The sequence below is a fragment of the Haematobia irritans genome, chromosome 3 (assembly GCF_050003625.1).
Source record: "Haematobia irritans isolate KBUSLIRL chromosome 3, ASM5000362v1, whole genome shotgun sequence".
In the NCBI taxonomy this organism is placed as follows: domain Eukaryota; kingdom Metazoa; phylum Arthropoda; class Insecta; order Diptera; family Muscidae; genus Haematobia; species Haematobia irritans.
Window position 1 is genome coordinate 138,836,365 of NC_134399.1, and position 14,465 is coordinate 138,850,829.

Sequence of the window (14,465 nt, forward strand, 5' to 3'; positions counted from 1 at the left end):
TATATATATATATATATATATATATATATATATATATATATATATATATATATATATATATATATATATATATATATATATATATATATATATATATATATATATATATATATTTCGCCCGATATGGACTAATACGGTCCCAGAAGCCAGAGATTTATCCCAATTTGGTTGAAATTTTGCACTAGGAGTATAATTAGCATTGTATCTATGCGTGCCAAATTTGGTTGAAATCGGTTCAGATTTAGATTTAGCTCCCATATATATATTTCGCCCGATATGGACTTATATGGCCCCCGAAGCCAGAGTTTTACCCTAATTTGCTTAAAATTTTGCACAAGAAGAACAATTAGTACTATAGTCAAGTGTGCCAAATTTTATTGAAATCGGTTCAGATTTAGATATAGCTCCCATATATATCTATCGCCCGATTTACACTCATATGACCACAGTGGCCAATCTTTTACTCCGATATAATTGAAATTTTGCACAGGGAGTACAATTAGCATTGTAGCTATGCGTGCCAAATTTGGTTGAAATCGGTTCAGATATTGTAGAGTACTTATATGTTATAGTATGGCAACATTGTCTGAGTACCAACTGTTATAACTGAAGTTTATCATAAATTGAATTCTCTCAATAAAATCACTTTTGTGTTTACCTTGAAACCGATCACTTGTGCGTTCTTCTTGTCTGTATACTACAAATTGGCGACGAGGAAAATTAAAGAATAATCAGAAAGAGGATAAAAAAGTCAAGGAAAAAAATCCAATGGCGACTGCACCAGCTACAGTTACAGTTTTCCAAACCTCCAATGTTCCTGAATTTACGCCCAGCGTAGAATCTTGGCAAGTGTGGAAAGAAAAACTGGATATACATTTTTGCGAAGTAAATTGTGTGGATGATAATGCAAAAAAAGCAATTTTATTAAAATCTATTGGACCAGCCGCCTACAACATTCTTCATAGCCTTTGCAGTCCAGATCCACCAGTCACCAAAGCATACAAAGAACTATGTGAAATATTGGGTGTGCACTTCACTCCTCCTGTCATAGTTTTCAAAGAAAGGAAAGAATTTCACTTATCTGTAAAGTCTGATGGAGAAACAGTGGCTGAATGGTATGCTAGGGTAAAACGTCTTGCATTAAATTGTAAATTTGGGGACAATCTAGAAGCATTCGTTTTGAACCAATTTGTAGTTGGTCTGCCTGAAACAATTTTTGAGAAGTTGTGTGATGAAGACGAGTCTCTTACTCTGCAGAATGCACTAAAAAGAGCTATGATTGTTGAAACCCGAATGTCTGCCAAACAATATGTCTCCGATTCTGTCAATTATGTAAATAGAAGCATGAGTGCAGTAAATCGTTCTGAATATAGGAGCAGTGAAAAAAAGAAATATGGGCCGTGCAAGCACTGCGGTTGGCGTAATCATGAAAGTCAGTTCTGCAAATATAAAGAGAGCAGGTGTTACAAATGTAAAGCAGTTGGGCATTTGGCTGCGGTCTGTCGTGGTAAAAGAAATGGTGTAAATTATGTATCAAATAATTTGGACAACGAAGACCCCGATGTTTATAATTTTGAAAATTCTGTCTTTAGTTTAATGAGTAACAATTCAAATGGTTTATATTATATACCAGTTACAATTGATGGCATTAACATTGAAGCTGTGTGTGACACTGGAGCACCCTGTATCATAGTTCCCATTTCTTTTTACAAAAACAAAAATATCTTCGCTGAGTTGAGACCTTGTAAAACTCCATATGTAGATTATAGCGGTACTCAAATTTCTCTATTGGGTGAGTATGATGCTTCAATCACTTATCGTGGAGTTACGAAAACAATGGTTGTTGTTGTTTCTAAGTGTAATAGTCCAGCTTTACTTGGTCGTTCATTTTTGAAAATGTTTAACTTCGACTTGGTTCAAGTCAATTTTACGAGAGAATATGGTCATAACAAAGAGACATTTGTAGTCATAGTTGAAGAACTTAAAAGAGAATTTGCGAGTGTTTTTGAAGCGACACTGGGTGAATACAACAAAGAAACGGTATCTCTTAAATTGAGTGAGTGTGCTAAACCAGTTTTTTTCAAACCACGACCAGTACCATTTGCATGGAAAGCAAAGGTTGAGAGTCAACTGGAAAATTTAAAAACGATGGGTGTAATAGAGCAAGTAGACAATTCAGAATGGGCGACTCCTCTTGTTCCCATATTAAAACCTAATGGGGAAATAAGAATATGTGCTGATTATAAAGTCACAATAAATAAACATCTTGAAGATTTTAAATATCCACTGCCGAGGATAGACGAAATTTTTTCGTCATTGCAAGGTGGTCAGCTGTTCACCAAGCTTGACCTTTCTAATGCTTATAATCAGTTAGTTTTGGACGACCAATCACAGCTAATTTGTACCTGGAGTACACACTTAGGTTTATTTAAAGTTAAACGTCTGCCATTTGGTATCAAGACGGCAGCGGCAATATTTCAAAAGACTATGGAGTGCTTATTTCAAGGGATAGCTAATGTAGTTGTATATCAAGACGACATAACTGTAACTGGGAGAGACACTAAGGAACATATAGATAATTTGAAGGCTGTGTTGAACAAATTGAAAACAGTTGGTTTGAAGTTGAATGTTAAAAAATGTCGTTTTTTCCAAGAGGTGATATCGTATCTAGGTTTCACAATAAGCAAAGATGGTTTGTCGAAGAATTTAGAGAGGGTAGCTAGTGTAGTATCCGCACCAGTACCGAGAAATGTTTCAGAAGTCAGGGCATTTACAGGGATGGTTAATTATTATTCTAAATTTATACAGAATTTCGCACAGATAATGGCGCCGTTGTACAATTTGTTACAGAAAGGAGTTCCATTTCACTGGACAAAACAATGTAATGATTCATATAATTTAGTCAAGGAGAAAATTACATCAGATCAGACATTGGCACATTTTGATTGCAAATTACCAATTATTTTATACACTGACGCTAGCAGTCATGCAGTTGCTGGAGTATTGTCGCATAAATTCCCTGATGGTCTCAGACCTATTGCCTTTGTCTCGAGATCGTTAAGTCATAGTGAGAAGAATTATAGTACTTTGGAAAAGGAGGCATTAGCGATCATTTTCAGTGTGTCGAAACTAAAACAATATTTACTGGGGAACAAGTTCATATTGCAGACAGACCACAAGCCCTTGATGGCATTGTTTGGTGAAGATAGGGGCTTGCCAATAATGGCATCGGCTCGTATGCAAAGGTGGGCATTGATATTGTCTGGATTTGACTACAAAGTTAGATATGTCAAAGGGAACTTTAACATTGCGGATGGCTTGTCAAGAATGCCACATATACCCATAGGAAATAGTGTCGAGGAAAGCGATTATGTCAATTTTATTGAATCGGATAATGGTTTGAATTTGAATTTCATGGATATTTCATGCGACACTAGAAGGGATAAGATTTTATCAAAAGTATTGGATTCAATTTTATGCAATACCGTTGCACAATTAGATGGGCATGATTATATACCGTTTCGCAATAAACAGTATGAGTTGTCTGTAGAACATGGGTGTATTTTATGGGGCTATAGAGTGGTGGTACCCACGAAATTGCGGAAACAAATATTACTTGAGCTTCATAAATCACATTTGGGTATAGTGAAGACAAAGGCACTAGCTCGATCATATGTCTGGTGGCCTAACATAGATAGGGATATAGAAGAGATTGTTAAGAGTTGTGTAGCGTGTCAGGAGTTACAGAATAGCCCTGAGAAGAGTTCTCTGATACCTTGGAACCCTTCGAACAAGGCATGGAGTAGAATCCACTTGGATTTCGCGGGGCCAATACACGGTTATCATCTTCTAGTATTGATTGATTCATTCTCCAAGTGGGTTGAGGTGTTTAAAACTAAAGAGATTACAAGCAGTTTCACAATAACAAAATTGCGAGAAACATTTTGTCGTTTCGGGTTAGTAGATGTCATAGTTACTGACAACGGCAGACAATTCACGTCAGATCAATTCAGAATATTTCTCAAGAATAATGGTGTCAGACATATTCTTACTTCCCCTGGACACCCAGCGACGAATGGTCAGGCTGAGAATTTTATCAAAACATTAAAAAAGTCTATTAATGCCAACTTAAGGCATGAATCTGACTTCGACATTATAATAAATAGATTTTTAATAGATTATCGCAATACCATTCATTGTTGTACTGGAGAAACACCAGCAAAGTTGTTTTTTGGTCGTAGCTTGAAAACGCGCTTCAGCTTACTCAAACCTCCAATTTCTAGAGATACTATAATTGAGTCACAAGACAAGAACATTGTGAACTACAAAGGAAAGAGAAATGTTGAATTCTACAAAGGCCAAGCTGTTCTAATTCGTGATTACAGAAATGTAAATAAACCCTCCTGGCAGCAAGCCACGATTAAAGAAAAGTTGGGACCCCGCTCCTATTGTTGCATCATTTCATATAATAATCGAGAAATTAAAAGACATACAGATCAAATAAGAAATCTAGAAGTGAAAAGAGAGACATCAGCTGACAAATCAAATTGTGAAGAGAGTGCTCCACAGTCACAACAGCAGACAACGTATAATGACGTCAACGTTAACTTAGGCAGCCAAATAACGGAAAGAGTACTAAGGCCCAGACTGGAGGGGAAGGTAGTGAGAAAATAAAGAAAGAGATTATTGTGTATATGAATTAATAAGAACTATGAAATATTATCATACATCCTATATCTATTTTGAAATATTTTAGTTGTAAGATTATATGAATTTTCAGCTCAGAGAAGAGCGTGTAGAGTACTTATATGTTATAGTATGGCAACATTGTCTGAGTACCAACTGTTATAACTGAAGTTTATCATAAATTGAATTCTCTCAATAAAATCACTTTTGTGTTTACCTTGAAACCGATCACTTGTGCGTTCTTCTTGTCTGTATACTACAGATATATATGTAGCTCCCATATATAGCTTTAGGCCGATTTACACATATATGACCACAAAGGCCAATTTTTTGCTCCGATTTAGTTGAAATTTTGCACAGGGAGTAGAATTCGCATTGTAGCTATGCGTGCCAAATTTGGTTGAAATCGGTTCAGATTTAGATATATCTCCCATATATAGCTTTCACCCGATTTACACTCATATGACCACAGAGGCCAATTTTTAACTCCGATTTAGTTGAAATTTTGCACAGGGAGTAGAATTAGCATTGTTGCTATGCGTGCCAAATTTGGTTGAAATTGCTTCAGATTTAAATGTTTCCCATATTTATACCCTGCGCCACACTGTGGAACAGTGTATTATAAGTTAGTTTTTTACTAACATTGTGTTCCACCCTAGTGCATTAGCCGACTTAAATTGTAAGTCTATAGATTTTGTATTTAGAAGTCTTCTGTCCAGATCGAGAGATATTTAAATGTATGTATTTGGGACAAACTTTTATATATAGCCCTCAACACATTTGACGGATGTGATATGGTATCGAAAATTTAGATCTACAAAGTGGTGCAGGGTATAATATAGTCGGTCCCGCCCGACTTTAGACTTTCCTTACTTGTTTGAAATTACGGTACTACAGGTTTGACAAGTGTTTAAATCATAAACTATCTATAATAACAACTAATAAAATTCCCGGTAGCAAAACACATAATAACAAACCATATTCAAAACTACTAACTATCCTCCTTAGTTCTAAGGGTAATCAAAAGATTTACGACGATTGAAATTACAATAATAAAAATTCTTGAAATGGTTTTTTCATTTTAAAACGTGACGTTTTTATTATTACAACATTAAATTAAGACAAATATATACTTGGATAAATAATAGAACATATAAATTTAATTATTTTTCAATATCATTGGCAAGACAGCATGTGGTTCGGTATTACGTGGATTGTCCGAATATAAAGCAACGGTCCGTTCGTTCAAATCGAATATGCCCACAGCAATTGTTTTCACCTCTTGATCCAACGATCCATTTTCTCGATAGACACAGTGTTCACCTCCACTGCAATCGCCAAGCATATTTATAACGTCTTGTTTGCTCTTTGCTGGTTCGTATTTACCGAAGGTGTTCATACGAGAAATGCTAGAATCCAACATTATTTGATTGGCTTGTTCAATTTTGATACGTTCATATCTGCAAAAATAAATAATTTAAATTTTAATCGATAACTAGAACAAGTCCCAAATATTTTACGAATTTTAACTTCTTTAAAAAAAATTGTAGGTTTTTTTGCAATTTTGTCAAAATATATTTTTTCATTAAAATATTCATACTTATTCATTTCCTTTATAGCTTTGATATTTTACTAACAAGGAAGATGTTCTTTGCATGTGAAAACGTTGAAGATACGTCAATTTTACACGCAACGAGATGGCTTTGTGAATTAGTCATTCGTAAAAGTTACAAAGACATTAAAAAATTCCAACATAATAATTGCAATTTGGATTCGGATGTTTCTATCAGAAGTGCCGGACACTGTTGGTATCGGTCCAGTTTACTCGAACTTAAAGTAACATCAAGAGATTTTAAATTGTGGGAAAACTCAATACAAATTCATACTAATTTTGAGACAACCAAAAAATTATTTAAGATGGTAAATAGTGGTCCTTGTTTGTGATATAGCCCTCGTACTGGAACGGACAGTACGAGGGCTATAGCTCGTTCTTACTTCTTGACTGCTTTGAAGTGTAAATCCTCATCATGGCTTACATGTGCCAATATTTTTAATATGGCCGCAATAGAGTTATTAGATGTGTGCACTAGATAGGGTCACGGCCTTAAGGTGGGTATTAAGTTCGAGTTTAGCCGCTAAAAACGTAATTTTTTCACGATTGCTTTTCTTTTATAATCCATTTTAAGGAATACAAACTTTTTGAAAATTTGCTTTGGGCTTTTCCCCATCAAGTTATAATAAAATTTGCAACAAATATGTATAATTTCATGCATTTTTCTTACTGATTTAGTTTTCACTTTAGCGATTTTAGCGGCTAAACTCGAACTTAATACTCGCCTTTAAGGAAAAAAGTTCATGCGGTCACCCCCCAGTTTTGTAGCATATTCGAAGACAATTTCAGAACACCAAAACTTTTTTTTCACCAAAACTAGGGTGACTTATTGACTTTTTAAAATCTCTGTAAGTTTTTTGTTTATGAAAGTAAATACTTCAAAAGCAAAAGTTTCATATTTTGTTAAGATCTATATAATGGTTATCAAAAATGGGCATCATAGGGGTATACGAAGCGAAATAAAAAAATTAAAACTCAAATTTGACGTCCGAGTTAAAAATGACCAATGCACGAAATATAGCCCCTGATCAACCACGAATAACGAAATGCGTTTCTTTTCGATCGGACTTCAAATGACGACACAGCACAATAAATTGTATTTTGGGGGGTCGTAGGGTGCACGAAAAAAAATGTTTTGGTGTTGTGAAATTGTTTTCGAATATGCTACAAAACTGGGGGGTGACCGCATCAACTTTTTTTCGTGACCCTATCTAGTGTGCACGTCAGTGAAATTTTACCAGTGCTCACACGCGATTTTTATGATATGATTTACACACACTCCCCACATCCATTCTCATGAACTTCTTTCAAATACTAGCATTCACTAATATATGTGTTTATGTAGTTTTACGGTTATGCTATACGTTAATTCGCCTTTAAATAAATATAAATCAATAGCCAATGTGTGTTTTTATAAGTCTTTTAACTTGGTGGTGGAAATAAATTATTTCCGAATTCGATTGAACCTATTAATAGAAATGGTCCACGCGACCGAATGATGAAGGTAGCTATAACCGATGTCGTCGGCAGACCCAACCAATACCATATGAGATATTGGTTGTGTTGACCGAATCTGTCAGTTGACACAACTGGCAACTGGTAGTTGCTACAACTGCCAAAACGAGGTTGGCAATAAATTCGATTATCACAACCAATATGTATTCTCTGTGTGGAGACTACATCAGATTCTGAATTTGTAACAACTATTTTTGTTTGAGTTCATATTCGGTATACTTATTTTGGATCTAAAATACCTCTAGGCAAATCGGATAAAAACTACGGTTTCTATAAGCCCAAGAAGTCAAATCGGGAGATGGGTCTACATGGGGCTATACCAAAACATGGACCGATACACACTATATTTGGAACTCCTATTTGTGGTGCTAAAATATCTCTAGGTTTCCAATTTCAAGCAAATTTCAAAAAAAATACGGTTGCCAGAAGCCCAAGAAGCTTTGGCGTAGCTAGCTTGCACACAAATCAACAAATAATTTCTTAATACAAAACGAAATGTTAGATCAAGGAAGTTTCTGCTGTTGAAACAGATGTTTCTTAAACCGCAAAATAGTCTTTGTTTATTGTACCCGTTTGACCTCAATGAACTATTGGTTTCAAAGAAACAATTTTAACAATATATGTCTAAATTTCCTTTCCCAAAAACGAAATTAAGTTTTTGCATATGGTATTCACCTGACATCCTTTAAGCTATATAATTAGAAATATTAAGTGTTCTCGACGGATAATATCTATTGCTTTCCCTACATATTTTTATCTCTCAGGTTCTCATGTCTGGATCTTACTTCGATTCATAAACATCACGTCCAATTCAAAGGTGCAACGATAGATATTTCTATAGAAAATTTTGTCGAAATTTTATTTCTATAGAAAATTTTATCAATTTTTTTTCTCTATATAAAATTTTGTCAACATTTGATTTCTATAGAAAAAGTTATCAAGATTTCATTTCAATAGAAAATCTTATCAAAATTTTATTTCTATAGAAAATTTTATCAAAATTTTATTTCTATATAAAATTTTGTCAAAATGTCATTTCTACACCCAAAACAAAACCCACCGTGGAAGAAAATGTAGGTTTTTTATTAGAAAATTTTAACTGAAATAGTTTTTTTAATTTCAACATGTTACAAATAAGTTAATACTTTTTTATCAAATTGAAGAAAATTTTTTAAAAGTAATTATTTTTTTTTTGTTATTTAAGAAAATGTCATATGTTGAAAGAAAAAATTGGATTTAAAAGTTGTTAAAATGTCTTTAGCGCTGTACGAAGTTCGAGACAGGTACAATTTTAGTAAAATTTACTCATTTGAGAGACTTATGAACTCAATTTAAGCAAACTTCTGCCATTTTAGGAAAATATGAACTATTTTATTTTTTAGTAAAATTGTGCACTTTATTTGTACACCCAAAGAAATTTGTTAGTAGGGACAGCAGAAAAGTCTGCTAAAATAGCAGAAAGTCTGCTGAAAAAGGGACAGCAATCACTGTTTGCTGGAATAGCAAACATTTGTTGCTATTTTTTAAGCTCGATTACACTAAAACATGTTTTATTTTGGCTAAAACAAATAAAAATTTCAACTTAGGAGCTAACCTAACATAATTAAAACAATATTTTATGAATATGTATAGTATTTGGCAAAAAATCTGCATATTTATCGAATTGAGGCTAACAGCAAACAAAATGTTTGCTGATCGTATTTAGGAGCTTGTAAGTATATTACTGTGCAAAAATATACCAAAAATTACTTTTGGTTCTTAAATATGCTTTGAGGAAACATTTATAACCTAAACATTTTATAAATTGTTGTTCATTAGGCCCTGCAGTACAAAAATATAACAGCAAACATCGACTGCTGTTTTTAGCAGACTTTTTCCTATGAGTGTATATAACTTTTTTTTCTTATTTTTAGTGCACGACATTAAAGCTAGAAAATAATTGTTCAAATAAGGAACATTTACTCATATTGTGCACAATTTAACTAAAATCAACTAATCTTCATGAACTAAAATAAAGTTCAGTTGGCATTAGAGCCCCTTTTTTTCTGGTTGTATAGAAAATGTTGTCAAAATTTTATTTCTATAAAAAAATTAGTCAACTTTTTTATACCCTTCACCACTACTGTGGTACAGGGTATAATAAGTTTGTGCATTTGTATTTAACACCGAGAAGGAATAGCCATAGACCCATCTTTTAGTATACCGATCGGCTTAGAATTAAATTCTGAGTCGATTTAGCGATGTCCGTCTGTATGTCTGTTGATATATTTTTGTGTGCAAAGTCCAGCTCGCAGTTTAAGTCCGATCGTACTCAAATTTGGCATAGGGTCCTTTTTCGGCTCAAAGACGATCCCTATTGATTGGTTCAGATTTAGATATAGCTGCCATATATATTTAAAACCGATCTGGTCATAAATGACGTATTTATCAACCGATCTTCTTCCAATTTCGTATAATTGAATATTTTGTGAGTCTCGTAGATTTTTCAGAATATCAGTAAAATCGGTTCAGATTCAGATATAGCTCTCATATATAGCTATCGCCCGATTTACACTCCTATGGCCCCAGAGGCCAATCTGTTGTTCAGATTTACGTGAAATTTTGCACAGGGAGTAGAATTGACATTATAAATATGCGTACCGAATTTGGTTGAAATCGGTTCAGATATAGATATAGCTGCCGTATATAGCTTTCGCCCGGTTTACACTCCTATGGCCCCAGAGGCCAATTTTTAGTTCCGAGTTACGTGAAATTTTGCACAGGAAGTAGAATTAACATTATAAATATGCGTACCGAATTTTGTCGAAATCGGTTCAAAATTAGATATAGCTCCCATATATAGCTTTCGCCGATTTACACTCTTACGGCGCCACAGGCCAGAGTTTTACTCCCAGTTACGTGAAATTTTACACAGGAAGTGCAATTAACATTATAAATATACATACATACATAATATTGAAATCGGTTCAGATTTAGATATAGCTCCCATACTAGGCTTCGCCCGATTTACACTCTTATGGCCCCAGAGGCCAAAGATTTACCACGAGTTGAGTAAAATTTTGCATAAGGAGTAGGACTAACATGATAAATATGCATACTTAATTTGGTTGACATCGGTTCGGAATCAGATATAGCTTCCATATATAGCTTCCATTCGCCAATTTACAGTCATATGACTACCGTAGGTCAAAATTTTCCACCGATTTACTTAAAATTGTGCACAAGGAATGGAAATAAAATTTTTACTATGCATGCCAAATTTAGTTGACATTGGTTCAGATTTAATTATACACACATTTTTCATTGATATAACGAAACATTTTCATTAATACAATGAAAATATTCGTTAATAGTACGAAACGTTACGTTAATTGACAGAAAATTCGTTATAATAACGAAAAACTTCGTTGTATTAACGAATTTGTTTCATTGGCTCACTTTTAATGAAACATTTCGTTAATGTAACGAAACTTTTTCTACCAGTGTAGCTGCCATATATATCTTTTGTCCGATATACGTACTTATATGGCCCCAGAGGTCAACATTTCACTCCGATTTACTTGAAGTTTTGCACAGAGAGTAGGACTAACATACATATGCCAAATTTGGTCAATATCGGTTCAGATTTAGATACAACTCCCATATATCTTTCGCCCGATTTAGATTCATATGACCACGGAAGCCAAAGTCTCATTTCGAACATTTTGAAGTTTTGCACTGGGAGTTCAATTAAAATTTTAGCAGTGTTTGCCAAATTTTATCAAAATCGGCTCAGAATTAGACAAAGCCTCCATATATATGTTCTTCCGATTTTAGCAAATATGACCAAATTCCCACATATTCCTTGTAAAACTCGCAGTTAACTCGCAAAAAAGATTCAAATTTACCTATACTCTAATTCGTATATATGGACCTATAAATCATAAATGCAGATTTGTGAAATTTTTGCAATTTAAATATATCCAATATGTTTTTACTAACATTGTGGTCCGTCCCGGTCATTAACCAATTTAAATTTTGATTGTAGACATTTTGTTAAAGTTTAAAAATGTTCAAATCGGTTCAAATTAAAATAGTATGGGAATATAAACCTTTATATAGCTCCTAACAAATTTGAAGGTCTTAAGATGGTATCAAAAATGTTGGTATACATAGTGGTGAAGGGTATAATATAGTCGGTCCCGCCCGATTTTAGACTTTCCTTACTTGTTTTTATAGAAAATTTTGTCAACATTTATTTCTATAAACAATTTTGTCAATATTTCTGTAGAAAACTTTGTCAAAATTTTATTTCTATAGAAAATTTTGTCAAAATTTTATTTTTTATAGACAATTTTGTCATTATTTTATTTCTATTGAAAATTTGGTCAACATTTTATTTCTATTAAAAATTTGGACAAAATTTATTTTTATAAAACATTTTGTCAAAATTTTACTTCTATAAAGCATTTAGTCAAAATTTTATTTCTATAGAAAATTTTGTCAATATCATGTTTCTATAGAAAATTTTGTCAAAATTTTATGTCTATAGAAAATTTTGTCAAAATTTTAATTCTATAGAAATTTTTGTCAAAATTTTATTTCTATAGAAAATTTTGTCAAAATTTTATTTCTAATGGAAATTTGGTCAAAATTTTATTTCTATATAAAATTTGACCAAAATATTATTTTTATAGAAAATTTTGTCAAATATTTACTTCTATCGAAAAGTTTGTCGAAATTTTAATACTATAGAAATTTTTCTCAAAATTTTATTTTTATAGAAAATTTTTTCGAAATTTTATTTCTACATAGAAATTTGGCCAATATTTTATTTTTAGAGGAAATGTGTTCAAAATTTTATTTCTATAGAAAATTTGGCCAAAATGTTAAATTTTTTCAAAATTTTATTTCTAAAGCCAATTGTTAAGTAAAGGGTGGTTAAATTGTAAGGGCCGATGTTGAATGTGAACCACACCTAAACGCCAAGTTTTTTTTCCGAATTTTATTTGACATTTCTCTATTTCAGACTTACTCAATTTGAACCATGGAGAGATACATAATCCAACAACGTGTTAAATGGTTCCAAGAAATGGCAACAGTAGATGATCAATTTTCGAAGAAAATCATCTTCAGTGATGAGGCACATTTTCACCTCAGTGGATTCGTCAATAAACAGAATTGCCGCATTTGGGCGAATGAGAATCCAAGAGTGATTGTCGAAAAACCAATGCACTCACAAAGAGTGACTGTTTGGTGCGATTTTTGGGCTGGCGGCATCATCGGGCCGTATTTTTTCCAAAATGAGGCCGGTCTGGCAGTTACTGTGAATGGTGTTCGCTATCGTGATATGATAACGAACTTTTTATGGCCCGAATTGAAAGAAATGGATGTGGACGATATGTGGTTTCAGCAGGACGGTGCCACTTGCCACACAGCTAACGAAACAATGGTTCTTTTGCGCAACAAATTCAATGGCCGTGTTATCTCACGTAATGGCGATGTCAATTGGCCGCCAAGGTCATGTGATTTGACACAGTTGGACTTTTTTCTTTGGTGTTATTTGAAAGAAAAGGTGTACGTCGACAAGCCAGCAACAATTCAAGAGCTAAAGGATGAGATAATTCGGCACATTAACGTCATCGAAAATTTGGACCATCGGATGAAGGTGTGCCACCGAGGTCGCGGCGCCCATTTGGCCGAAATTTTGTTCCATACATAATTGAGTAATACCAATATATCATAATAAAATAAAATTACAATAATTTCCTAAATAGTTTGTGTTTTATTCAAAATCAACATCGGTCCTTGACATTTTTACCACCCTTTACCTCTTAGTTGGAGAGGAATATTCTGCAAAATTTACTAAAACATTAAGAATTCTACCAACCTAGCAAAAGGCCGATATGCACCTTTGGCGAAAAATTTCGTTCCCATAAGAAATGCATTGCTATTTATGCTAACGAAATTTTCGGTAGCGTACAATTTCGTAAGCTGGTACGCACCTCTAATGAAAATTTTTGTTCATAACAGGGTTGTCAAAAGCATAGTTTGGAGAGATGTTGACAACTCATGGCAGCAAACATTTAATTTATTACAATCATTGTGTGTGTAAAAGTTTTAAGAGGTCTGTAAATAATCAACAATTTATTTTCGGAATATTTGGAACAAATATTGACAATTTTTAAAAGCGATTAGCTGGTTTAACATTTGTGTACATTATGCTTCTCTACACTCTATACACAATCCGTTTTTTGTTGTAGACTTAAATAAACTTTTGCCACCGAAAATTTCGCAAGAAGGCCCAAACATGTACCATATTTGGTAGAATTCTATCAACTGTGGCAAACGTGTATTGCTCTTTTCTAAGATTTTCTCCCAGATCAAGAATATATATTTAGTTTATATAGTCGGACATGGATGTGTTACAAACGTTATGGCAAACTTATTGCACCCCAAAGTTGTTGAATATATTTATTGCTAGACTTACTTGTTAGCATGATAACTGTGTTCACCGGTGTTAATTTTTCTGATATTCAATGTGGATTCTTTGGTATTACCTTCCGTCGGAGCCATTTCAATATTGTAGCAGAGTTTAGAAGGATCACTGAAACAAATCAATGACGAAATATTTCAATAGTTTCCAAAACAATTAAACTTAAATGATTTTATT

General features: G+C 33.4%; 1 protein-coding gene across 1 annotated transcript in view; it reads right to left on the reverse strand.

Annotated features, from left to right (window-relative positions):
- Positions 1-5,754: 5,754 nt before the first annotated feature.
- Positions 5,755-14,465, reverse strand: part of t (C45 family peptidase tan) — an 84,923-nt gene continuing 76,212 nt past the window's right edge. Inside the window, exons 8-9 of the mRNA XM_075299145.1 lie at positions 14,283-14,399; positions 5,755-6,146 (exon numbers count right to left, since the gene is read on the reverse strand). Of these exons, the coding sequence (XP_075155260.1) occupies positions 5,846-6,146; positions 14,283-14,399 (418 nt within the window). The 3' untranslated portion in view covers positions 5,755-5,845. The remainder of the gene's footprint in view (positions 6,147-14,282; positions 14,400-14,465) is intronic.